The sequence below is a fragment of the Mustela putorius genome, unplaced genomic scaffold (genome assembly GCF_011764305.1).
Source record: "Mustela putorius furo isolate JIRA1106 unplaced genomic scaffold, ASM1176430v1.1 tig00000997_pilon_pilon_pilon, whole genome shotgun sequence".
In the NCBI taxonomy this organism is placed as follows: Eukaryota; Metazoa; Chordata; class Mammalia; order Carnivora; family Mustelidae; genus Mustela; species Mustela putorius.
The window spans coordinates 1,527,247-1,554,424 of NW_025421527.1; the positions used below are offsets into that span (position 1 = coordinate 1,527,247).

Here is a 27,178-nt window from a genome sequence, read left to right on the forward strand (position 1 = left end):
GCTCTTCAAGTCTCAGCTGGGCTGTCAGTTCCTTCAGAGAGGCTTCCCCACACTCTCCGTGCCTGGGTTAGAGTCCCCTGCTGCTCTCCCAGTTCCCAGTATTTTTCTTTCTTGCAACGCTTAGCAGACATATGGGAATTGTCTATTTAATTGCAATTAAATTAAAAGCAAGAACATGAGCTCCATGAAAGGAGAGGGAAGAGTCGTCCTGTTGCTCTGTCTAGTGTCCATTTGCAGACGAGTGCTTGGTGTGCAGAAGGCGTTCAACAAATAGTTCCCGAATAAATAATTAATTAATGCTAAGCATTTTGTATTATATAATGGGAAAAAAATTATCATCGTAACACATAGACCAATGTTTCTCCAATCGGCTCGCTCACACTTCCTTTCTTAGTGGTTGCTATAAACTGAGCAGGGAAGCTTACTTGCAACAGGCTTTCTGTTGGAGGAACATCTTGTTCACCCAGGATTACAGTCTAGAAGGACATGGCTCAGCGCTACCTGTGGATCTTGCTCCTTTGCCTGCAAACCTGTGAGTTCTGACCCTTGTCGATGCTCTCCTAGTTTCCTGTTAAGATTTAGAAATTGCCTGTAAAGAAGACATTGAAATGCCCTCTTCATGTACTTTAACCAGTACATCCTAGGTCTCAAAAAGTGTTCAACGGTCTGGGGAAAGACAGGATCCAAACCTAACTGCTTTTCAGCTTTCAAGTTTGTTTCTGAATTTGTCTGTGCCCAGTCTGCAAACCCTGTCCGGAATAGTCCGCACTTGGGAGGCCCACCCAGAAAGCCCAGCAAAAGAATGTATCATCTAAAACTATGAATAACTTAAAATCATTTCTTTTTGGGTGCATAGTTTTTGACAGGGATACGCCCTTCCAAATTATATTTCATTACTCTATCAGGTTAGAGTAATGCTTACCTTTAATTATCATTGTAAGATCTTCATCTCTCTAAGTCCCCTTTATTTTCAAAGCACATTCAGAGTTATTACTCTGCTTCTATTCTTCAGAAACTCTCCAAAGTAAATGAGGAAGAGACTGTTATCTCCATTTCATAAGTAAGTTAGCTCTCACAAAAGAAATGAACTTGAAATTTTGTTTTTCTTAGAGCTGAACAGTAAACTATAAGGACACATGGATATTGGTTGTTGTTAGTATGAAGAAAACTGTATAACATCAACACAGATCTAGGAGGGGTTTGTCTTTGCAGTTTCTTGCTAAATCCAAACAATTATATTCTCTATATAAAAGTTGACTATGCTTGACATTTCTTTTTTTTTAGATTTTATTTATTTATTTATAGTTGGCTCTTTTTAAGGTTTTATTTATTCATTTGACAGACACAGAGAGCGCACAAGCAGGGGGAGTAACAGGCAGAGGGAAAGGGAGAAGCAGTCTCCCCACTGAGCCCGGAGCCTGATGTGGGGCTCGATCCCAGAGCCCCAAGATCATGACCAGAGCCAAAAGCAGACACTTAACTGATTGAGCCACCCAGGCACCGCTATGCTTGGCATTTCTAAATCTACTTATAGTCTCTCCTATCCATTCTGAAAAACTCACTAGCAATTCCTGGAATGTGTTAGAACACAGAGAATCTAGTGGGTTGGGACCTCCTAAAAAGGTAGAATCAATACACCTTTGTATCTGTGGTTCCCTTGACTATTTAATTAATAGTCACATGTGACTATTTGATTAATTAAGTCTCATTAATTCATTAATTGGACTATTTAATTTGACTCATTAATAGTTGACTATTTAATTGACTTGACTATTTAATTAATAGTCACATGTGACTAATTAAGTCCCATGACTGTGACTCCTTTAATTTGAGGTTCATGGAGATTGCACCAACTATGCATGACAGCTTTCTGGATCTTGTGCTGACCACCCTGACGTGACAGACAAAAATGCAAGTAGAGGGGAAGAGAGTTGGACAGAAGCTAAGTGAAAATCTAGGGATGTCCCCAGTCTTCCAGAGAAGGGCTGGAGGGTGACATTTGATGCCCCTTAATTTGCAAAGCATTCTGCAACTTTTATGCCTATATTCTTACGTGAGCCACACTAAGACCATTGAAGTAAGCAAAAATAGATATTAATCCCATTATACACAGAAAACGTATGAACTAAGACTCACGTTAAACAGTTCGCCTGAAGTTTCACAACCTGATATGTGTATGGCTGGAAATTTGTACAGTTCCTCGATGCCAAGGGTCGAGCTCTTTCTGCTCCACCCTTCCTGCCTTCCTCTCATTAGGTTTTCAGTTTCTTGATGCTCTGCAGAGTGCTAGCACATGCAGATCGAATGTGATTCCTATTAAAATACCAACGGCATTTTTTCCACCAAACCAGAACAAACAATCCTAAAATGTATATGGAACCACAAAAGACCCTAAATAAACAAAGAAGTCTTAAAAAAGAAAAAGAAAACTGGAGACATCCCAATCCCAGACTTCAAGTTATACTACAAAGCTAGAGTGATCAAAACAGTATGGCACTGGCACAAAAATAGACACATAGATCCGTGGAACAGAATAGAGCACCCAGAAATAAACCCAGGGTTATATGGCCAATTAATCTTCAACAAAGGAGGCAAGAATATGCAATGGGAAAAAGACTGTCTCTTCAACAAATGGTGTTGGGGAAACTGGACAGTTCTGTGCAAAACAATGAAACAGGACCATTTTCTTACACCATACACAAAAATAAACTCAAAATGGGTCAAAGACCTAAAAGCGAGACATGAAACCATAGAAACCCTAGAAGAGAGCAGAGGCAATAATTTGTCTATAACATTGGCCCTACCAACATATTTTTAGATGTGTCTCCGGAGGCTAGGCAACAAAAAACAAAATAAACTATTGGGACTACATCAGAATAAAAGACTTCTGCACAGTGAAGGAAAGAGTCCATAAAACTAAATGACAACCAACTGAATGGGAGAAGATATTTGCAAGAGACATATCCAATAGAATTCCTCTGAAATCACTGAGATAAGAGAAGTCTGGGTACTCAAACTCATGACTCTTCCACATTGGAAAAGTTTTCTCAAAGAACCAAGACTCATAGTCATACGCTCCAAATTCTGCTTTCTTATCCTGACTTGTGATTATGATTCTGACTGCCTCTGCAAGGGCCGAGCCACCCACCCTCTAGGGTGAAAGACGGAAGAATCCACCACTTTTTTCCCATGCCCATTCTATATGTTCTTTCTCACACTCTTTTAATTCTTCCTTTTCTCTATGCTTTTCTTGCTTCGGTTTCTTCAACCCTTCACCTGGCTCCTGTTTCCTCTCCCCCAGCAATAATGGTAATAACCAACCATTTATGAAGCGATGATGACATGTTTGGCATTACTCTAAGTAGTCATATTTATTATTTACCTTACTCCTCACAATATCATATGAGATGAACACTACCAAGACCCCAGTTTAACAGATGAAACACAGAAAACTAGAGGTCAATTAGCCAAAAAGTGGAGGAGATAAGATTTGAATGCCAATGCCTTTAGACTTAACCACTGAACAAAGCTGCCTTTGACTTTGCTGTCTTTGATGCTGAAATGGAATAAAAATACTGCCCCTGCTATCAATCATGATCACATTTTGAGATTTGTCACTGGATTTATTATTTATTTATTTATTTATTCCCATAAAGACAGGATTATTCAGATAGAGAATGGGACTCGTGGGCAGGTCTTTGCCAATAATAGAAGCTTAAGAGGCCCCCAAAGCAGAATATCCAAGAAAAGGAGCATATCCAGATATAGTTCAAGTACCCCATTATATCAATATGATGTGGGTTGACTTGAATTAGCTTCTTCAAAATAAGCAAATGTCCAATATCAACAAGGTCTTGGTATCCTGTTGAATGTGTAGCACAGTAGAAGCATTCTGGAAGTTGATAATCAGAAGTCCAAGAGGTGAGTAGGCCCACGTGGATGTCTGTCCATTGATAGGTAAGTCTTGACCTGGGCGTTAGACACAGGATTTCATGGCTGGAAGGGTCCTGGTGAGATCCAATTTGCCACTAGTCCAAAGTCTTTGTAAAGAGGAGCCTTTGAGATAAAGATAAAGCCTTTGTTCTAGAAAGAGGTTTGAGAAGACTCTTACCACAGATATTCAGAAAGGTCTCAAAAGCAGAAGCCCAGTTATAGAAATGGAAAAATACATTATGTATGGGGGAAACTGGATATCAAGACATCAGCTCAAAAATCCAGTTCCCAAATAGAGGGTAGGAAGGAGCATCAGTGTGCTAACACAAGACTTGTAGGAGGCAGGAGAGAGACACCTCGTCAGCTTGGTGCACTGAAGCTTCTCTGGAGGTCAGCATGGTGATTGACCAAGTGGACAGCATGCCTTCAAAGGGGCTTCAAGATTCTGTGGTGGATATAGGCTGTTCAAGTGCTTCCTGAATCAAATCTTTCTTGTCTTGAACCTTGGAGAAGAATGAACCTGCAAGTTTGGGGTTACTAAGCTCACCTGTGGGGAAGCTGGAAAAGAAAGAGGTATGAGCAATCAGTTGGGAGACTGATGTTGGTGGCGCTATGTACCCATATTTTCTTTGTTATACTCAATTTTTGATTATATAACAGTAGAAGGAAATAGTAATAGAACAGTGGCTGGCCAGGATCCCATCTTGGTTTTGAGAACTTGTGTGTTTCTTTTGTTTTGAAGAAACAGATTCAAGTCAACTCAGATCTCAAAAACGGTGATAAAAGTTGGGGCACCTTGGTGGCTGAGTCAGTTAAATAGCCAACTGTTGATGTAGGCTCAGGGTCCTGGGATGGAGCCCCACATTGTGCTCTGCACTCAGCGGGGAATCTGCTTCAGGATGGTCTCTCTTATCTCTGCCCCTCTTCTCCAAATAAATAAATAAACCTTTAGGGAAAAAAAAAAAAAGAAAGCAAAAAAATCTAGTCGATAATAGTGTACTATTGTGTGGGGTGGTGGGTTCCTTTTCTTAAAAACTCATGACAAAGGGCTTTCCACCCTCATGGAGAACGACACAAAACTGGCTGCTCAACTCTTTGCTTCCTCTTTGCTCGCAACTCCCTTTCACTCAGTATAACGTGCTGTAACCCATTCTACCCTGAGGAGTGCAGGATGCAATCATCTCCATCCACCCTTCCGTGCCTGCCGTATCTGGGGAGGTTCTCCCCCCACTTACTGATCTCGGAAGCAGTGGGTGGAAGGAAAGGAGGAATGGTGAGCTAGTGTCCCCAAAGCCCAAGAAATGCTTACTTGAAGAATCCTAAGGAAGCTGGGGGAGGGGAGTGGTCAGGTGGCTGTAATTAGCAACACATTCTTCCTCATCTCTGCTCTGTTCCAGCTCCCTGCTCTGGACTCCAGGGCTCTGACTCTCCTTTTTCCCCCAGAGTTGACTGGGGTATTATTTTCATCTCTCTAACCATGGGTCTTGTTTTATATAGCACACACGTACAAGTGCCTAGTAAACGCCAGGCATCATTCTAAGAAATTTATAAATATTAACGCCTTTAACTCTTATAATACGTCTATGAGGTAAGTGCCACTATTAACTTCATTTTAAAACTGATAAAACTGAGCGCAGAGAGGTTGCTAACTTTCCTAAGGTCTCAAGCTCATGCAGTTAGGTTCTTCTTCACTAAGTGAACCCAAACCCACACCCTGAGGTGCCGGCCCTTTCTTGCTTTACTTCTCCTCTAGTGTTGTCTTTTTCACCGCTCCCTTCTCTGGTCTGGTGTATGAAGTCGGGAAATCACAGTCACTGGGAGATGTGGTAAAAGTGGGTCACGTCTTCCTCAACCGCTTCTTCCCCTTAGTCGATATCTTGTTGACTCCCTAGGATGTTCCTTACAGTAGCATTTCCTCAGAATTTTTACATGCATCAAAATAATAACAAGGACTACCATGTATATGTGCCAGGCGTTGTTAACTGCACAGCCTCATAACTGAATTTTAATAATTATCCGCATTTGAGAGGTGAGGAACCTGAGAATCAGAGAATTTCAATAATTTTCTCAAAATAGCACAGCTGGATTCAAATGTACCTGGGTTCGACACGTGTGCTCCTCAACCTTCCGCGTCCTACCTCACCCCACGCTCCTCCCTTCACTCTTAGCAGAGCTTCACCTTCTGCATTACTGAGCAGATACAGGTCCTCAAGCATGACTGTCTTCTATTTCATTCCCTCTACTCCAAAATATCCATTGTGTTTTAAGCACCTCGAGATGCCCTCAGACATTCTTGTGGGGTGGGTATTATTACATCTCATCTTGTAGTAAAGTAAGACAAGGACCTCAGTAAATGTCAGGGGTTGAACTTGAGCATAGGCCCACCTGGCTCAAACCTGTGTTGCCTCACCTCAGAAAGCAGCCTTTCTTCTATCCCCAGCCCCAACAATACCTAAAAATACTCTGTCCTTTTGCTCATCATCTCATTATCCCCTTCCACCTCAGACAAGGCATGAACATCTTCTGATTGAAAACCTATGCCTTCCACTGCCTGCCTCCATCTTTTTTTCCGTGACAAGCATTGGTGGTCCGTGTTCCTGCACTGTTCTGGGTCTGGGGATTGAAAGGTATAGACCCTGGACTCAAGTCACTCACGGGGTCTGGAAGCAGACATAGGGGTTCATGACCACCACATAACATCGCAAGTACCGTGAAGGAAAAACAGAGTTCCAGAGATCCCATGAGTAAGAGCACCTAACCTAGAGTAGGGCTGATCAGGGAAATTTCTACATGGTCTTCTTCCCTACCACCTACCCCAACTAACCTCTTCCCTCTCTCTCTCAGGTAAAACTGGTCTATAACAGTATTTAAGTTGCAGGTGCACAACACTATTATTTGACATCTGCATACCCTACAAAGTGATCGCCAACAAAAGTCTAGTTACTGTTTATCACCATATGGTTGACCTTTACCCATTTTGCCCACCCACCCTCTAACCCCTTCTGGTAACCATCAATCTGTTCTCTGTATTTATGAGTTTGTTTTTGTAGTATTTGTTTGTTTGTATTCCAGATATCAGTGAAATCATACAGTATTTGTCTTCCTCTGATGTATTTCAATCAGCATAATAGCCTCAAGGCCCATCTGCTGCAAATGGCAAGATTTCATTCTTCTTTATGGCTGAATAGTATTCCATTATATATACTATATTATAAATTATATATATACATATTCCTGTGTGTGTGTGTGTGTGTATACCGTGTCCACTTATCCATTCATCTATTGATGAACAATTAGATTATTTCCTTATCTTGGCTATTGTAAATAATGTTGCAATGAACATAGGGATATATATACCTTTTTGAACTCGTGTTTTCATATTCTTCAGTTAATTACCCAGAATAGCTGGATCATATGGTAGTTCTAGTCTTAATTTTTTGAGGATTCTCTATACTATTTTCAATATGACTGCACCAATTTACATTCCCACCAGTGGTATAAGAGGGTTCCTTTTTCTTCACTTCTTCTTCAACACATATGATTGCCTTTTTGATAATAGTTGTTCCAGCAGGTATAAAATGATATCTTATTGTGGTTTTGATTTACTTTTTCCTGATGATTAGTGAGATTGAACATCTTTTCATGTGTTTATGGCCATTTATATGTCTTCTTTGGAAAATAAGATCTTCTGACCATTTTTTAGTCAGGTCATTTGTTTTTTCATTGTTGAGTTGTATGAGTTCTTTTGTATATACCAGATACCAACTCCTTATCAAATATATGATTTGTAAATTCTTCTCCCATTCAGTGTGTTCCCTTTTTGTTTTGTGACGGTTTCTTTCACTGTGCAGAAGCTTTTTAATTTGATGTTGTCCCACTTGTTTATTTTTCCTTTTGTTTCCTTTCTCTTTAGTGTTGATCTACAAATACATCACTCAGATTAATGTCATGGAACTTGCCACCTATGTTTTCTTCCAGGAGTTTTATGGTTTCAGGTCTTACATTCAAGTCATCAATCCATTTTGAGTTCATCTTTGTTTACAGTATGAAGTAACGGCCTAGTTTCATTCTTTGGCATGTGGCTATCCAGTTTTTCTAGAACTATTTTTTGAAGAGACTGTCCTTTACCCATTAGATGTCCTTGGTTTCTCTGTCATAAATTAATTGTTCATAGATATGCAGGCAATCTCTTCTGTATTAAGACAAAAATAAAATAAATTAGTTTTGCCAGCTTCTCTAACTACCATTCTATTTCATCCCCTTTCTTTCACTGTCAGGAGTTTCCACTTACTTAGCACTTATTCTATTCTCGATCCTCTAGACTCTGGCCTCCACTGAAATCATCTCACTTGCACCATATTCTCATGGGTCATCAATAACCATCTAATGGACAAACGTAGGGTCCATTTTCAGTCTTTATTCCACTTGAACGCTGGGAATCACTAAACATCTGTGACAATCTCCTTCTCGAGACTCTTTCTCATCTTGGGTCCCATGATATTGTCCACTACTGGTGCCTCTCTTGCCACTTGTTCTATTTCGTTTCTTTTGATAATGCCTCCCTGTGACCGTTCACAAAGAAGCCTTGGACTTTAGCCTTAAGCTTCCTGAATAACTCATCTCTCCCTCCATCACCTCTTCTCTGCAGAGGGAGGATTCATAATCTACTTGGATTTCAGTTCAAAGGCAAGCGACAGTTCTCAAAAATGAGAATAGCCTAAAGAAGAAGAAGAAGAACTCTTGCCCATGTGAAGAAGTCTGGAGTCGGCAGTTCCATTGATTGAATAGTTGACAAGGCAGTGAGAGATACATACTTTTTTCTGTCTTTCGGTTCCACCATTTTCAGTATTGGCTTCCTCTTCTCGATCCAAAATGTGTGTCTGAGATCTAGCTGTCGTAGCATTTCAGCCTGCAAGAAGCAAGAAAGAGATGAAGAAAGCAGAATACCCTCTTCTTGAAGACAAAGTAGTCATATGCAACACTTTTGCTTTCATCCCATTGACCTGAATCTCGTCATATAACCAAAGTTAGCTAGCAAAGAGCTGAACAATGTAGTCTTTATCCTGGGTGACCATATGCCTTGCTAAAAATTAGGCATTCTCTTACCAAGAATAAAGGAGAGAACAAACATTGGAAAATAACCGACAGATTTGGCTGCAACCCCCAAGCAATATTTTCAGACCATTCTCTTTCCTTATCTTCCATCCTTCCAACTACTTACCAGGATGGTCCAACATAATCTTAAAATCAGTATTTCTTTTTTGACATTGGAGAGGGAGAGGAGAGAGAAAATCTTAAGCAGGCTCTGTGCCCAGCACAGATCCTGATGTGGAGCTCAATCTCACAACCCTGAGATCACGACCTGAGCCCCAAATCACAAGTTGGACCCCTAACCAGCTGAGCCACCTAGGCACCCCTCAAATTCAATATTTCTAACACTAAACCTATTTTCTCCTTGGGACTTTTTTTCAGCATAATCTTAACCAGTTTTCCAGTATCTATCAGTTTTCACTGACACAAAGTAGATGCTCAAAATATATTGTTGAACAACTGAATTCTATCAGGTTCCTCCTTACTCCCTCTCTTTCTTTATACTGTGTCTCAAATTCAGCACTTCCATTCCATTCATCTTATCATCCTCTGGTTCATGCCCAGATGCCTATAGAAGCTTCCAAAATGGTCTCTCAAGTCCAGTTTCTCTTTTTTTATTCTTCCTACCCAACATTACTATATTACTATGACCCTAAAATATCATTTTAATCTTCATCCTCAAGAACTTCAATAGCTCCCCTCTGCCTGTGATATAGATCTCAAACTCAAGGCTGTCTCAGACCTAAACCAGATTTGTATCTCCACCTTATCTTTTTCTACTCTGTTATGCAAATCTATATTTATTCAACCCACATCCCATGTTCTCCTGCTTCTAAATTTTTACTCAGGACCTGAGGACCTGAGACACTCATCCTTTCCCTTTCTCTTCAGTAAAATTCTATTCACTCTTTCAAAATCCTCCTCAAATTCTACTTTCTTTAAGAAGTTTCCCCTAGGGGTGCCTAGGTGGCTCAGTGGATTAAAGCCTCTGCCTTTGGCTCAGGTCATGATCCCAGGGTCCTTGGATGGAGCCCCACATCGGGCTCTCTGCTCAGCAGGGAGCCTGCTTTCCTTCCTCTCTCTGCCTGCTTCTCTGCCTGCTTATGATCTCTGTCAAATAAATAAATAAAATCTTTAAAAAAAAAAAAAAAGAAGATGAAGTTTCCCCTAACCACTATAATTCAAAGTGATCTCTCCTTTCTTCGTATTTGTACTGTAACTACTGTCTCTACCATTACATGAATTTACCATTTACTACCTCATTTTTCAAAGAAGAGTTATGTGTATGTGTGTGTATCTTATTTCCTAAGCAATTATGAAATTCCTAAAAAATGTCAGAGAACTGGTTTTCTCATAGACTTGCCTAGTCCATTATGTGTCAAGTCCTCAAGACATTTTTGTGCTACAAGTTCTCTCTGAAGATGGGTTTTCCTTAGGTCCATTCCAATATTAATGTAATGTTTACATTTATATTATATTACTGGATTTTATGGATTATATTACTCTTATGTTATATATTATTATATATAATTAACATAATATACAAATATAAAACATATAAACTAATACATAATATATATTATGTCATTAGTATATTATATATACCCTGCACCTACATTTTATTACAGCACTTGCATTATATTACAGCCCCTAGAAAAATAAATATTGAGGTAGCTCAATATGGAGATTCTCTTTTAAAACCTGAAGTCTTAAGCATAAAGTCCATCAAGTGGAGTGGTACCTAAAACTATCTCTCTAGGCTTTACTTGAATTAGCCCTTAATAATGGCCCTTTATACATTCTTCAGTATGGTCCTGCTACCCCCCAGCCCCGCCCCGGGCCATCATGGGGGTGGCCTAGGAAGCCTTCAAAGGCATGTAGCAGTTATGAGGATGATGATGAAGCAAATGATGAAGATGAGAGTCATTGTCATCATCAACTCCAGAAACAACTGACATGCATGGTGCCTTAATGGCCACAAGACATTCCACTCCTATTGTATGATTTTCTGGTTACTACTTAGGTAGAACAAACTTTATGGTTATTATTTCCATTCTATGGATGGAGCCACTGAGACTCAGAAAGGTTTTGTAGCTTTATGAAGGTAGTCAGCTTCTAATCAGAAGTGCTATCACCCACACCTCCAGGCTCCTTGTCTTCCCAGCCACCTGACTCAGACCACAGTCAGAGGGTCTGGAGGTGACCAAGGCTGCATCTGGTGCATGGGTGATCCCTAGCCTTTCCTCAGCAAGTCCAGGATTCTCACCAACAATGCAAGCAGCAAGAGGGGCTGCAGGACTTTCCCCAGTCCGATCTACCTGCCAGTGCTCCTCTTCCTCGCCCTTTGATGCACCACATCACTCCCTGAAAGACTTGCTATGGGGGATAAGTCACAACAACACGACACACACTTTGCCTTGTGGCTACCCAACTGCCATGAACCCTAAGAAGTTCTGTTTTCACAACTCGCCTACACACTTCCTGGGGCTTGGGGAGAGAACCCACATCCTCTTCACACATTTAACTTTTATCTACAGAACAGAATGGCAGTTAGGTGCCAGGGTCTGATTTTAAAAAGTTCTGCAAGACACAGGCTACCTGGCACCAGGATCAGCTGTGTAATTTGCAGAAGCCATGGCAACATGAAAATGGGCGGGGGAGAGGGGTCCTTGTCCAAACAATAGTAAGTCTTTCAAGGTGGCACAGCAGCCTTAAAGCCACCTCAGAGTCCTTTCGAGCTCAAGGCTCAGGTGGCATGCCCATGTCTGAGAGGGACTCAGGCTGGCACACACCAAGGGCACCTTACCACACCCCATAGCCCAATGGAACAGTTTATCTGGAGAGAATTAATGTTCAAGAAGCTGGATTTTTGTAAACTATGACTCTTGCCCTGAAGGCAGCCTTAGTCTCTCCTTTGGTTCCCAGTGGTTTGTTTCTTTTGCTTTTACCATTTAGCACTCATCAGATTGTGTTATTTTTTACTTGCATACACATTTATCTTATTCTCCAGGGTGTGAGCTCCTCAGCACCGCAGCCACATCCTATTCTTCCCTGAGCCTCTAGCATAGCATATGGCACATAGTTAGCACCTAATAAATGTTTGTAGGTGCAGGTCCTTAGTCTCTCCCTCCCCCAGGATCCCATTACATCTTCTTCTGTACTTAACCCACCCTAACTAAGTCATCATGCATGACCTGGGATGGTCCACCTAAGGCAAAATCTTGGTTGGTCTGAAAGGAAAGAGATTTTTATTAGCAATCTCTAGTCTCATTCAGGAGCTACTAGGCTGGAGGGCAAGGGCGGCCATTTTATAATTATATTGCCTTTCATTTTACAAACTAGGTATCAAGTCAGTTTATCTTCATAAGGTGAAAGAGGAGACGAGAGGAAAAATAAACTTCTCATTCCCCCCACATTGGATTTTAAAAGCATTCATCCTTCAGCTTTTACTGGAAAGTAACAGGTCAAGTCTTCTTGTTATTGTCTCTCAAAGCACCATAATACTTACACAGTTGACCTTGAACGATGCAGGGGTTGAGGGTACTGACCCCTCATGCACTTGAAAATCCATGTGTAACTTCAGGCTCCCCTAAAACTTCACTTACAGCCTACTCTGGACCAGAAGCCTTACTGATAATAGTCAGTTAACACATATTTTGTATGCTTTATTGTGTTACAGACCTCATTCTTACAATAAAGTAAACTAGAGAAAAGAAAATGTTATTAAGAAAATCATAAAGAAGAGAAAACACGTTGACAATATCGCATTGTATTTACAGGAAAATTTCATGTATAAGTGGACCCACGCAGTTCAAGTCTGTGTTGTTCAAGAGTCAACTATATATATCATATCTGTACATCTGTGATGATCTGCTCACTATTGATCTCTTCCTTTAACTGTGAAGTTCCAAAGAGCAGGAAATTTGTATCCATTTTCACTCACCTCTGTATCCCACAGCTCCTTGCATCGCACTTAAAAGAGTAGATGCTCAGCAAACATTTGTATTGGAAATTTGATTAATAATTACCTGCTGTAGTATCTGGGACAAGGCTGACCTTGAAAAAATTCATGCATTCATTCATAAATGTATGAATGAATAAATGAATTTTGCTTACATCAGAAGCTGTTCCAAGAGATTCTAGGCAACATTTATTAATTCATTCCACAAATATTTATTAAGCAACCACTACATGTCATGGACTAGTCTAGAGGCTGGAGATAGAGTAGGGAACAAAAAAGACCTCCCCAAATCATTAACTTGGGAAATACTTACTCGAGAACCTCCAAAGCACTATAGGCCTGTATCTTCCGGAAATAAAGGTATAAAAGTAGCTTTCTTTTTGCAAAGACCACAGCAGCCAGGCTCTTGTTCCAGCTCTTCCGTCGCTTGGCAATATGATCTTGGGAAAGAAAGACCCTTAATTCTCAAACCTTCTGGAGGTGTATGGTCTTTGTCCCCCCAATCTCGTAGACCCTTTGGTCTGTAAGTCCAGATAAATGTTTTTAATGAAATAGACCCCTTGAAATTCACTGGAAATTTCGTTTTTTTTTTTTTTAATGAGAATCTCTTAGAAAATTTAGCCATCATAACATATTATATGTAGAGTAGAATACCAAAAACAAAAAACGAAACGAAACAAAACAAAACCTAAAAAACAAACAAACAGAAAAACCCCACAAAAATACAAAAGAAAAACAAAAAACCCCTCCAGAGGTTGGATGAGCTGCATCTGGGCAGCTCTTCAGGGAGACTCAGGCCTGGGAGACAGGAGACTCTAAAAAGTGCAACAGGGAAACGGCAATGGTTTTCTATTTATGTCCGCAGGTCTGGGAGCAGACAGAAGTGACACAGATGTCGTCACATTGATTGGGATACTGGGGGAGTTGGTCACTTTCCCCTTAAATATCGAAAAATCACAGCAAGTTGTCAACATCGTTTGGAACTCTGAGACATCTGTTGCTTTCATAACGCCAGGAGATGCAGGAGCAGCACCCAAAGTTACTGTGACCCACCAAAATTATAAGGACCGAATAAATGTCTCCTCTCAGAACTACAACCTGGAGATCAGTAATCTGAGGATGGAAGATTCCGGCATCTACAAAGCTGACATAAATACAAAGACCTTTGAAGGGGTGTTCACCACCACCACCAGGCGCTTCAACCTTCAGGTCTTCCGTAAGTAGTGCCAGGATAAAGGGCTTGCTTTGTTTTGCAAATTTGCTATCTACAGAACGCCTTTATCTCTTTGTTGATGTCCCTAATTCTTTCTGTACCTGTAAATCCATACGTAAATACATCAATACTAATGAAGAGCTTGTGATTTCGGTTGTTTTTAGCAATGTAACCTTCAGTCAGCAGGTTGTTCCATGTGTCTGGTTTTTCTTTTCTATAAAATGTGAATAATCAATCACTTCCCTTGGTCACTGAGAGGATCCAGTGAGATAGTGTATGGAAAGCACTTCTTTAAAAACAAAAACAAAAACCATTTTATTTTAAAATAAGTGTAGATGCATAGAGAGGTGTAAAAAGCCAGGCAGGGAGGGGCGTCTGGGTGGCTCAGTCGGTTAAGCGTCTGCCTTGGGCTCAGGTCAGGATCCTGGAGTCCCGGGATGGAGCCCCATGTCGGGCTCCTTGCTTAGTGGGGAATCTGCTTCTCCCTCTCTCTCTCCCCCTCACTCTGCTCATGCTCTCTCTCTGTCTCTCTCTCTCATACATAAGTAAGATCTTTAAAAAAAAGAAAAGGTTCTGTGTGCACGTTCTCCAGTCCCCCCAGTGGTGGCATCTTGTGTAACTATAGGACAGTATCAAAGCCAGGAAGCCAGCACAGGCATCCCTAGGAAGCTGATTCAGACGTCAGCAGATGTACGGGGTCTCCTCTATGTGTAAGTGTATGCGTAGCTTGCAGAGTTTACTCACCTGCGTGCGATCAAGGTCCTGAACCACAGCACCACTGCTGCAAGAGTCCCTCAGCCGTTCAGAGCCACCGTCTCCCTCCCCAGCTCCTGGAAGACCTTACTCCGTTCTTCACGCCCAACATTACGTCATTTCACACGTGTCACATATATGGACTCATGCATATGCATATGCTTTTGAGACTGGCTCTTCTCACGCAGCATGATTTCAGAGTCATCCTAATTATTGCAAGGATCCGTAGTTTTTATCTTTTTATGGCTGGATAGTAGTATTCCATGGTGTAGATGGACCAGTCTGTTTAACCATTCACTGATGAGGGGATATTTTAGTTAGTTCCAGCTTGGGAGTATTACAAATAAAGCCTAAGCACATTCATGTACAAGCTTCTGCATGAAATGACTTTTTGCTTCTCTAGGATAAATGCCCAAGAAGGAAAACACGTGGTAAATTCATTTTTTCATTTATTTGTTTAAAAATTTTTATTGTGATAAAAATATATGTAACACAACATTAAACACTTTAACCATTCTTTAAAAGATTTATTTATTTATTTTAGAGAGAGTGCATGTGAGCAGGGGGGAGGGGCAGAAAGAGAGGAAGAGAGAGAGAGAGAGAGAAGCAGACTTCCTGCTGAGCATAGAGCTCCCACATGGGGCTCAATCCTAGGACTCCAACATCATGACCCAAGCTGAAATCAAGGGTAGAATGCTTCGCCAACTGAGCCACACAGGCGCCCCTGCTTTCATCCCTTTATATGTTCAGTTTTCCCCACTCAATCTCTGGGAGGTGTTATACCATGTGCAGGTAGAGCAAACCACCAGAAAGTCTCAGAGAAAGCCAGATCGCCTACCTAACACAATCTGTACCTCTCGGGGAGTTAGTGGAGAAGATAATGAGACAGAACTGACACTTACTGAACTCTGTGTGTCTGCCATTTTACCACCTAATTTTAAAAAATATGTAGAGATCACATACATTTACGCAACACATGCACAGAGTCAAAGACAATACACAGCGCATTGCAACTCTCCCTTCTCAGAGGCAGTCCCTGTTGCTGGCTTGTTTTGTCTTTCCCATAGATAATTAATATGTCTAGACAGATGATAGGCAGATGGACGGAGACAGGTATTAGGTGCTCTTTAAACACAACAGCTCATTTAGTCCTCACAACAAACAACCCTAGCAGGAGAAAATTCTATCCGTGCTTAAGGGGTGGAGCTAAACCTCAGTGAGGCCGCGTGTGTCCCCTTTCTGGAAAGCAGCAGAGCCTGGTCGGATCCAGGTCTCCAGGGGCTTCCCCACTCTTAGCCACAGCCTTGACCTTCTTCTCTGTCCAGTAGCCTGATGCAGGTAACATCTCTGTTCCTGCTGACAAGAATGAGACGGGATCCTATCTTTCCCACTATCCCCCACCTTGACACTCAGCAAAAGAGTTTCTCTAAAAATAAGTAAATATCAAGCAGAGACTTGAATATTCCTGTAAGTCCAGTTTCTAAAGAAAAGCACACGAGCGCGCACACACACACACACACACACACTTTGGCTGGTTTTTGCTGTAGATGTTCTGTATTGATCACTGTTGTAGCACATCAAGGTCCCTCCAAACTTCTTTAGGAGTTTTTTCACAAGTCACCACTAATTCTGGTCTGGAGTAGATCCCTCCAAGAGACTCACAGGACCAGGCTTTCTGGTGCGGTTGGAATGAAAAACATTTATAGATTCTTCCTTACCATATTCTACTTCCTTGCAGGCACAGACAACTTTAAAAATACTACATGAACCAGAAAGCCACATGCCCCCTCCTTCTGAGCCCTCCCCACGTGGCTAGGATAGAGGGAACAAAGCCCAGCACAGCAGCCTGGCCAAGAATTAACTAAATTTACCAACTCGCAACATGGGCACTTTCTTATCTGCCAGTAAAGGGAAGAACTTCCCTTTCCTTCTGCCGGCCCCAGATAGCTCTTAACTTCAACCTAAATATACTTGCTCTTCCGTAATTGCTCAGCTTACCATTTGGACAGTTAACCTTTTGATTGCTTTTGTAAAAACATCTTTTAAAATGAACTTTTGAAGGGATTTTAACTTTTTACTGTGGCACTTTAGAACAACACAAAACAACTCCATGAAAACACACCAGAAAACACAGCCAAAACATTTTTCGTAGAGACTTTCATGCAGCGGTGCACTGGTTCTTGATGGCGTGGGTGACCCCCAGGGCGTGCGGCACATGATTTCATAAATGGTTGTAAATATACACCGGTCTTTATTGTGTGTCCCATAGAGCTAGCCATATGCACAGAACGTTTTCATTGAATTTTGCTGAACGTTTCTCCTTCCCAGGCTTCAGGTGTCGAAGAAGAAGCCCACGGGAATACTGGCCGATAGTTTTGTGAACCAAGCTAATAAGGAAAAAGTAACCCAACAAACATATACTTCAGACCTGACCTTGCAAGTCAATGCAAGAGACTTCTTTGCTGGATCAGATAATGGTTTTCAAACACTGGAAGAATATTTCCTAGTTTCTTTGGCGCTCCTCACAGTGTAATGGCCGCAGACAGGAGGCAGACTGAAGCTTAATTGACTTGAACCATCTTTAATGTTCTTAAGGTTTCTTCATCTTTCATGTTTCTTCTTGTTTTCTCCAGTCTAGAGTGACCATCTGTAGACCAGTCAACCCAGCCCAGGCCTGAGCATTTGCCAATTTCTTTTATTTGAGGGAAGGGTAAAGAGGACAGAGGGAGAAGGAGGGAATCCCAAGCAGGCTCCATGCCCAGTGCGGGGCCCACGCGAGGCTCCGTCTCACGACCCTGAGATCAGGAACTGAGCCGAAATCAAGAGTCGGACGCTTCACCGACAGGACCGCCCGAGTACCCCCTGATTTGTCCGTTTCTGTGGTGTAAAGCCTCCCACTATGTTTTAAGGCTTGCACAACTGGGAAGACTGTGTATCATTACACAAGACAGATCTGAGAGATGTAAATCACTTAGAGCGTAGGTAACAGCAAACTGGCCAAAAAAAATAGAAGGCAGTGAATTTTGAGCCCGTATTAGCTTTTTTAAAACGTGATTTATTTTGTTGTAAGTTGTTATCATTTCATTTTTCACGATGGCTGCACTTAACAACCCTCTCGAAAGAATTTCTGAGAACCCAACAGCTGGCTCTCCTGAGAGAGGGTAGCTCCCGCTCAGCCCGGACACCTGTGTCTCCCTGTCCTAGGTCGGCTTGGGAAGCCACAAATCACGCAGAGTTTAATGACGTCTCTGAACAGCACCTGCTATGTCACCTTGACGTGCTCCGTGGAGAAAGAAGAAGGGAACGTCACATACAGTTGGAGTCCTCTGGGGGAGACGGGGAATGTCATTCGGATCTCCCGGACCCCCGACAGCCAGGAGCTCACTTACACGTGCACAGCCCAGAACCCCATCAGCAACAGCTCGGACTCCATCTCTGCCCAGCAGCTCTGTGCAGGTGACCGGCGCCGTCTGGCTCCCCTGAAGTCTACAAGACCCACTTGGAAGAGTGGCCTCAACTGGGCCTTGTTTCCTTGTTTCCCCGGGGGGTGCCCCTCCCTTAGGCCAGGCCTGGTCCGCAGGGGCATCTCCTCCCAGGAGGGCCTGGAAAAGAGGCCAGAGCTGTCTGAGATAGGCCGGGTGTTTGCGGTGTTCTGAGGCAGCCCCTGCTTGGCCCTCTGACTGTTTCTAACGCTGACTTTGAATACCAGAAAGTCCAGTTTCCCTTGGAGCTGTGGCACCCCCCGGCGGGCACCCCTTTTGACAGTGTCCCTGAGTGTGGCCAAGTCTCACTGTCTCTTCTGTTTCCAGACACTGCAACAGGCCTCCGTTCTCGCCGCATCGGGCTGCTGAGCGGGCTGGCCGGGCTCTTTCTGTTGATACTCATCGTGCCTTTGGTGCTTTTGTTCCTTTTGCGCAAACGAGGAGAAGGTAGGATTTCTCCAGAAGGTAAAATGTGGAAATACACCTTCCTTCTTCCCGGGACGGGAGTCATCTATCCAAGGTGGGGTAGAGAGGTGCCTTGTTCTGGGGAGTCTGCCTTCCTCCAATCCGCACTCCCGCACCCTCTCCGGAGTGCTGACCCCTGGACGCCAGTGCTCTGAGTGGGCTCCGGAATCCGCTCCTGCTGCCATCAGTATCTGGTGGGCCCAGAATGTGGGTGTGAGTTCACTACTGCCACGGAGGAGCTGTGCTTCACGACTGTGTCTTTCCTTCTCTAGCTCAGTGCTCTCACATGTAAAATGAGATTCGAACTATAGGGTATCCTGAGTCCCTTCTAATACCTCTACATTTTGACTTTGGAGAGTCCCTGACGGACATGTACTAACTTTTCATTCCATGGACGTCACTAGATCCCTCTGGATCCCTCTGGATCCTTCTGTAATTGTGCTATTTGCAATGCAGAAAACCTAATCTTGGGCCCCCTCAAGGATCATTATGCCCTCCTATTCCTCCTACCCCCATGATCTCCCCAAATCTTCCTTTCCCCCCAGTCACAGTAACAAGCCTGGGTGTAGAGAGCGCCACATCTGTTTCCATGTTCCTGACTCTCCTTTGGGTCTGATTCCTCAGGTTCCTTCTTGAAGCCCTTCAGTAAGAACTCTGGTAAGTTCTCAGCCACGAGTTTCCACGGATGACAACTGAGAGTGATGAGTTCACGGCAGATGGGTTAAGACTCAGCTTCTGTTTCGTGGAGGTCTGGGCCGAAGGTCCCAGCTTGACCATTTATCTGCTATGAGTGATCTGTCACCACAAGCCTCAGTTTTGTGGGTGGTAAAACAGACATACATACGTATTCGGGATTAAATGGAATTACCCACATTAAGTACTTGGCCTGGAGCCTGGTGCCTAGTAAGAACTCAGTAAATATCAGCACGATGCGTACAACTGACCATCCAGCCTTGGCACGGAAGGAGGCTTTCCAGGGCAGAGAATTTAACTCAAATGCGACTGATGGGGAGAAGTCCCGTAACCTGACTCAAGCCGTAGGTATCTTCAGGGTTCCTCCAAGAGACCTCTGTCTCCAATCCCTCACGGTCTCTTGGGAAGGAAGCAATGCTACTTTTTTCATCTACCAATGAGATGACAGAAAGTGCCCGGGCTGACTCTCTTGGCGAGTCGGAGGTAGGGTCTGGGACAGGACTTGCCTCTGTGTGCCACTCAGCTCGCTGCTATTTGTGGATATGTTGGTGCCCTGAAACAGCTCTTTTATTTATTTATTTATTTTATTTTTTAAAGTTTTTATTTATTTATCAGAGGGGTGGGGAGAGAGCGAGCACAGGCAGACAGAATGGCAGGCAGAGGCAGAGGGAGAAGCAGGCTCCCCGCTGAGCAAGGAGCCCGATGCAGGACCCGATCCCAGGACGCCGGGACCATGACCCGAGCCGAAGGCAGCTGCCTAACCAACTGAGCCACCCAGGCATCCCTGAAACAGCTCTTTTTGACTTTGCCCTAAAATGTTGCATGTTAGGAACAAAAAGAGGGGCACACTGGGACGGATGCCTTTACCAGCCCAGGAATTCTTTTTTTTTTTTTTTTTAAGATTTTATCTATTTATTTGACAGAGAGAGAGAGAAATAACAGGGCGGGGGGGAATACAAGCAGGGGGAGTGGGAGAGGGAGAAGCAGACTTCCTGCTGAGCAGGGAGCCCGATGCAGGACTTGATCCCAGGACACCTGAGATCATGACCTGAGTCGAAGGCAGATGCTTAACCGACTGAGCCACCCAGCTGCCTCAGCCCAGGAATTCTTTTTTTTTTTTTTTTTTTTAAAGATTTTATTTATTTATCAGAGAGAGAGGGGGAGAGAGCAAGCACAGGCAGACAGAATGGCAGGCAGAGGCAGAGGGAGAAGCAGGCTCCCTGCTGAGCAAGGAGCCCGATGTGGGACTCGATCCCAGGATGCTGGGATCATGACCTGAGCCACAGGCAGCTGCTTAACCAACTGAGCCACCCAGGCGTCCCAGGAATTCTTTTTTTTAACATATGTATTATTTGCCCTAGGGGTACAGGTCTGTGAATCATGAGGCTTACACATTTCACAGCACTCGCCATAGCGCATACCCTCCCCAATGTCCATCACCCAGCCATCCTATCCCAACCCCCCACCCCCAGCAAGCCTCAGTTTGTTTCCTGAGATTAAGAGTCTCTTATGGTTTGTCTCCCTCCCTGGTCCCGTCTTGTTTCATTTTGTTCTTCCCTACCCCCCAAGACCCTCTACTCTGCTCTCAAATTCCTCATAACAGAGAGATCATGTGATAATTGTCTTTCTCTGATGGACTTATTTTGCTTAGCCTAATACCCTCTAGTTCCTTCCATGTTGTTGCAAATGGCAAGATTTGGGGGTTTGATGGCTGCATAATATTCCACTGTGTGTGTGTGTGTGTGTGTGTGTATGTGTGTGTACACCACATCTTCTTTATCCATTCATCTGCTGATGGACATCTAGGTTCTTTCCATAGTTTGGCTACTGTCAGCCCAGGAACTCCTCAGAGTAGAGACTTGTCTCTGTGGTCTTTGCCTCCCACGGAGCCCGGCGCACAGAGGAAGCCTCTCATCAGAGTTTTACCATGTGGCTCAATCGAGCAGACAACGAATGTCTGTAGAGTATCTGTTCTGTGCTTCTCCCTGGAGATAGTCACAGGAAGGTAGGGAGCAAAGGAGCCTGACACAGTGTGTAACTAGAGAGAATCAACCTCACGGAAAAACCAGGACCCTCACATGCGAGGACAGTGAGCCCAGGGGACGCCGTCAGCTCCATGTGCCAGAGGTGCCATGCGAGACCCTGCGGGGCGGGGCTGCCTCTGACTGCCCGCCCGGGCCGGGAGAGCCTCGTCAGCCTCCTGTGGATTCTGGAGGAGAGCCCTGGGTGAGCCAGGCCTGAGCTCGGGCCTCCCACACCGCGTGAAATCCCGACAAGAGGGAGAGGCCGTCCCAGGACCCGAGCATCCGTCTCAAGGCGATGTTAGCCCTCTGACCTTTTAGGGCTTCATTTCTTTACCTTAAAAAGAGAACCTCAGAAGAAGTCATCTCTAAAACCCATCCGCCTCTCACACGCTGTGTTTCTATGTTTCTGTGTGACGCAGATGCCGCCTCAAAGAAAACAATATACACCTACGTCATGGTGACCAGAGCTGCCCCCCCAGCAGAGGGCAGAATCTACGATGAAATCCCCCCGTCCAAGGTGAGCTAATGCCACTCACAGGTCCTCACACCACCCCCAGGGAAAGGGAGTTGGGGGCAGCAGGCCAGGGATCCAGAGGGTCTAACCAAGCACTGTCATGTCAGGGAAATGATGCCAGGAGTCCCCCTGTGGGGACAGGAACATGGCCAGTCGTCCCTGCACAGCAACCTCCAGGGGTAGAGGCCGTCAGCTTCCACACGGGGGTCTGGTTCTGGGTGACGTGAGAGGCCTGACTAGGTAGGAGTGGGGTGCCCTCCACGAGGGACAGACAGCAGGGGGGCTGTTTAGGTGAGAGGTGAGGGCTGCTGGGTGGCCACCAACATGGGAACAGAACTGAGAGAGATTCCCTCCTTTTTTAAGATTTAGTTTATTTGAGAGAGAGCACCAACAGAGTGGAGAGGCAGAGGGAGAGGCTCCCCACTGAGCAGGGGGCCCGATGCGGGGCTCGATCCCAGGACCCTGAGATCAGGACCTGAGCCGAAGGCGGACACTTAATGACTGAGCCACCCAGGAGCCCCAAGAGAGGTCCCCTTGAACTTCGTGGTCTGGCAGGGACACCCCCTCCTCCCACCTGCCCCGCACCTGCCTGTCCTGCCCTCATCTCTACCCTGAACCACTTTCCTCTGTGCTCCCAGGCCCTGGCCTGCTCCCCCAAAGCCGACAGGAGTGGAAGGGCGCGGAGGTCCGCCTGGTCCAGCCAGCACTGAGCTTGTGCTGATGGGCGACTAGGTGTCCAGAGCCAAAATCTTCAGTGGGCAAGACCCAGCGTGAACCACGCAAACCCCTCCCCTTGGCTCCTGAGGGTTTTACCCAACTGCTACCCACTCCTCCCGCCCCACACCCTGCCCTGGGCCTCTCGAGGCTGGATGGAACCAGAGCGGAGGCGGGGAGCGGAGGTGACCTGGTGGGAGTGGGAGCAGGGGGCAGCAGGCCAGGCAGAGGCGGGAAGGGGCCTCCTGAGGTTTTGCCTGGGCCCCTCACTGAGGGGAAGACGGGTGTTTTACAGGAGCTCCCTGCCAACGAGGACCCAGTGAACAGGGTTTACGCCACACTGCAGATGGAGAAGGTAAATCCTTTTGATTTTTTATCCCAACCTGTCTGTTCCAGCCATTCTGCCGTGCCCTGTCCATCCGAGCAGGGGCCAGCTGGTTCTCCTGGTGCTTCTTTCTGTCCCTCTCAGGACTAACTGGTGAGGACCTTGGCCCACAGTGTTCCACCCCTGCACAGAACCTAGCTCCAGGTCTGTGGCCATCCAAAAGCTGGCTCACTTGGGGTGTTGAGCCTGCCTCTAAATGCAGGAGCCCCAGGGCCTCTGAACTGCGGGGTTCCAACTCTAGCCTCTCAAGCGGCTGGGGCCATGTGGGCTCACAGAATAAAATCAGACAACCAGGTGCCCCCCTCTGGACAGACACAGGCCCACATCAGGTGCCCAGCCCGGGGAAGTAGATGGAACACAGGCTGAATTTCAGTTCCCACTTCCTCCGCCAGCTGACTTGCACAGTGTGCAACCTGCACCACAATTTGAAATGGAGCAGCGACACGCACAGTGCCCTGTGCCTCGATGTCCTGCTCTGGACTATGCATAGAGGGCAGGTGAGACTTTCCGTTTGGGGCATCACTCACTGTCTGTGAGGATCCTCATTTCTGCTGCAGTCAGAAGGACAGCTTTGGGGTGTCTTGGGGAATCAAATGTTTTGTCAGTGTTCCTGTGTGATAGCTGAGCAAAATCATTGTGAAAGATAAACAGGAACCCGGGGGCCTGGGGGAAGGGAAAGTCGAGAGAACAGATGAAGAGCGGGAGAGGACATTAGGAAATGGGCCGCTGATGGGTGGGGAATGAGAATGAAGAGCTGGTTCGGTAGAGGGCATCTGTGAGCTGCAGAAGCAGGAGGCTTGCAAGAGAACGCGTGCTCGGGTGGTTGGGGTGTGGGGCTAAGCCCGCGTCCTGGAGCACAAGACAGAAGGGTCTTCGCTCCCTCCGTGCTCAGGACAGGGAAGGAGGGAGAAGGAGACCGAGGGACAACGGAGGGACAACGGACAGGCGAAGGGGAAGGAAGAAGGGAGGGGCAGGGCCGCAGGTGCGAGCCGGGATCTGCAGGTTGGGGAAGGACACAGGAGGAGACATTAGCGAGGACTCCACGGGAGGGATTCACCAGGGCGGCGCAGGTTGCGGCATCTCAAAGCACATCCTCTAGATGAGGTGGGTAGCAATTATTGATTGCTCATTAGGTGATTTGAGAAGAATTTTTTCCCTGTCCTGTCGGGTTCACTTTGCTTGGGAGTGGGGTGTGGGGAGGGCTCTAGGTCTGTCCGCATAACTAGAACAGAGGACATGGGTGGAGTTAGCTCCCTAGTACGTGGGGTGCCCTTGTGGGGGTTCAGAAGGAGCTGAGGCTCAGCCAGGAGCAAGGAAGGCGGGTGGATTGAGCCTGGTGTTGCCCAAGCCCGTCATCAAATCAATGCAAACACCCCCATTCCCTTCTGCTGCCTTTTCCCTGGGCTCCACTGCTGATTCCCCAAGCGCTTGCAAGTGGGCAACTGGAGCATCTCCCCGGGGCCCGGGCTGTCTCTCTGTCCTGGTACCGCCCGGGGCCAGGCTTCCCAGGCGGCATTTCTCAATTAACCTGCCGCTCCAACTCCCTCTTGTGCACAGATGGGGAAAACCAGCACTCAGGACGGCAAACCTCCTGGGATTTCAGCCTACGAAAATGTGGTCTAGGCTCCCGGGCAGCCTTCTCCCTGCGGACAGAGCTTCAGCCACCATCGACAGCCCAGCAGATGCCCCGGACCCAGACTTTCTTTGCGCATGTCTTACATGGAGACTGAAGCCATCACTTTTTGTGACTGGAGGTGATGACCCTTCCCAGCAACCCCCTATGTAAGAAAGACTGATACTTTGCACACCTGTGCTACGTGGTGGCACACCACCTGAGATGCTCTTATCACACTCAATGTCTGCGAGGAGCCCTGATGCAGAGCCTCCAAACTCTACACAGCCCCAGCGACAAATGAGACAAAAGCACCCTTTCCCTGAGGCAGATGCAGCCCCTCCCAAGCACATGGCTTGAGGAATGGAGTATGGGCTGCATTTCAGCCTCTCTGTGCCCCTTTGCCCAGGAACTTTTGTGTAAGGGACAGCTGGCTGGACCAGCCCACTCGTGCATGACGGGGTCACATAGGAAGCCATTGGTGGTGTGGCTCTCAGCTGTGTGGACACACTCTCCTAATGGAGCGTTGGAAAATGCTCTTTCCATAGGGACTAGACAGCTGGGGCATTTTTCTTCAGGCTCTACTTCAGAAGCCTCGTAAGATTCTTATAAAAGAATCATGGACTTCACACTCTGGTTAGATGTCCATGCCCTTCCTACCAGCGCTGAGGAGGAATCGCCCGCGGCTGAGCAGAATTTTCAAGTGATCATATGAAGAACTGTTTCCCGTATGTGTGAGCCCCCACGGCCAGCTAAATCCCAAATCCCCATCAACGATCCCAGACTGGGCAGCAGAAATGAGCTGTATGTAGGTAGAAGGGAAGTATTAGTCCCAGTGAATGGGTCCATAGCACCGTCTAGCCCTGACCACCATTAGCACTGTGTTGGGGGCTGCAAGACCCCCAAAGTATCAGATGAGCATAATGTCCGCTCTGGTCTAGCTGCTCTGTGCAAGGCAAGCATGGGCACTCGTGTTCAATGCTGAATTACACGTTTCAGGGAGTGGCAGGAGCTAGCAAAATCAGGGAAAGCTTCCTGAAGGAGGTGGGGCTTGGAGGGTTGGAGGTGGGTTGAAACTGGGCTCTGGAGGAAGAGTAGGATTTGGCCATAAATGAAATGGACAGGTGGCATCCCACTGAGGAAAGCCCAAGAAAGAAGCGGAGGCTGGATCTGTGTGATGTGCTCAGAGCACTGCCCCAGATGCACGGGGCACACTCACCGTCCCTTGTCTTTGACGGCAGAGCGCCTCTGCTTCAGTGTGTGCCCCCGGCCCCAGCCCTTTGCACACACATCAATGCTCAGCTCAAATGTCACCTCCTCTGTGAAGCTCTCCCTGGCATCATGGGTCAAATTAATTATGGCTTTTTTGCCCTCCCTTCCCCCACTTTGTCCTTATATCAATCACTGCAACTCATTTCCTTCTGCCTCACAGTACAGAGGCTACTTGCATCCCTCCATACTGTGCATGCTGAAGGGCAAGGTCCGTGACTTCAAACCCATCGAGACTGACCCTGAACGATGAGAGTTTTGTTCCCCTGTGCACCCACCACCAGCCAACGTCGTGCCCTGCACCAGGCTTGTGAGCAATAAATTCTTTGAATAGAATTGAAAATGACCAGCCAGCTCAAACAGAAGGTCTATGTTTCAAGCACTGATAGACAGATGCATAGCGGAATCCCGTTATGGCAAGCCTTCAATGTCAGAACGCAGACGTCAGTGTAAGGGCACTTTGGAGGGAAAAGACTTTCAGAGTTAAGACCGGTGGAGACATCACCGGAAGCAATGAACCACCTGTGAGTGAAAGGCAGTCACCCAGGGAGGAACACCAGGGAAGAAACAAAGAGACACATCATAAGGATGGAGAAGCTCCAAAGGGACACTGAACAGGCTGGGTTTCCCCTTAAAAGCATGGCTCCTCACCTTCATGTGAGCTGAGGGACCACTCCTGTACAGGGTCCTTCTCTAGCTTGCCCCTACTCCTTCCTGGTGCGCTCACCCAGTCAGATTGCTAGTTTCCTACAGTCCCGATGGCAAGTGGAGAAGGAATAGAACCAGAGGCAAGTGTTCCTTGGGTCTTGCACGAGAACAAACCTGGAAGGGAACCAGTGCCCAGGAATTCTTCATGTGGCCTTTGGGACTTGGGACCACCAAGCTCCCATCTCTCACTTTCTTCCCTAGTCTTCTGATTTAATGAAGATATAAGCTACTCACCCCATCCCCTAAGGGCTTGGTTCTCAGATTCTCCTTCTGCAAAATGGATGTGTGTTCTTATGGACCACACCAAGATGGGTCAGTTTTTACGAAGTTTCATTGAAATTGCAATCTGGAGGGGCAGGGC

The 27,178-nt window shown here is 45.7% G+C and overlaps 1 protein-coding gene and 1 long non-coding RNA gene across 2 annotated transcripts; one reads left to right on the forward strand and one right to left on the reverse strand.

Moving 5' to 3' along the window:
• Positions 1-370: 370 nt before the first annotated feature.
• Positions 371-26,455, forward strand: CD84 (CD84 molecule). The gene is made up of 8 exons (XM_004775877.3): positions 371-532; positions 13,851-14,201; positions 18,156-18,407; positions 18,761-18,880; positions 19,523-19,555; positions 22,035-22,132; positions 23,139-23,198; positions 24,786-26,455. The coding sequence occupies exons 1-8, from the start codon at positions 487-489 to the stop codon at positions 24,849-24,851; spliced, it is 1,026 nt and encodes a 341-aa protein (XP_004775934.1). The 5' UTR covers positions 371-486; the 3' UTR covers positions 24,852-26,455.
• On the reverse strand, positions 7,592-15,056 carry LOC106004055. Its single transcript, XR_001176901.2, has 4 exons — positions 14,943-15,056; positions 13,299-13,425; positions 8,748-8,842; positions 7,592-8,125 (listed from the first exon to the last, which is right to left on the reverse strand). It is a non-coding gene; the product is annotated as an uncharacterized LOC106004055 (long non-coding RNA).
• Positions 26,456-27,178: the final 723 nt, after the last annotated feature.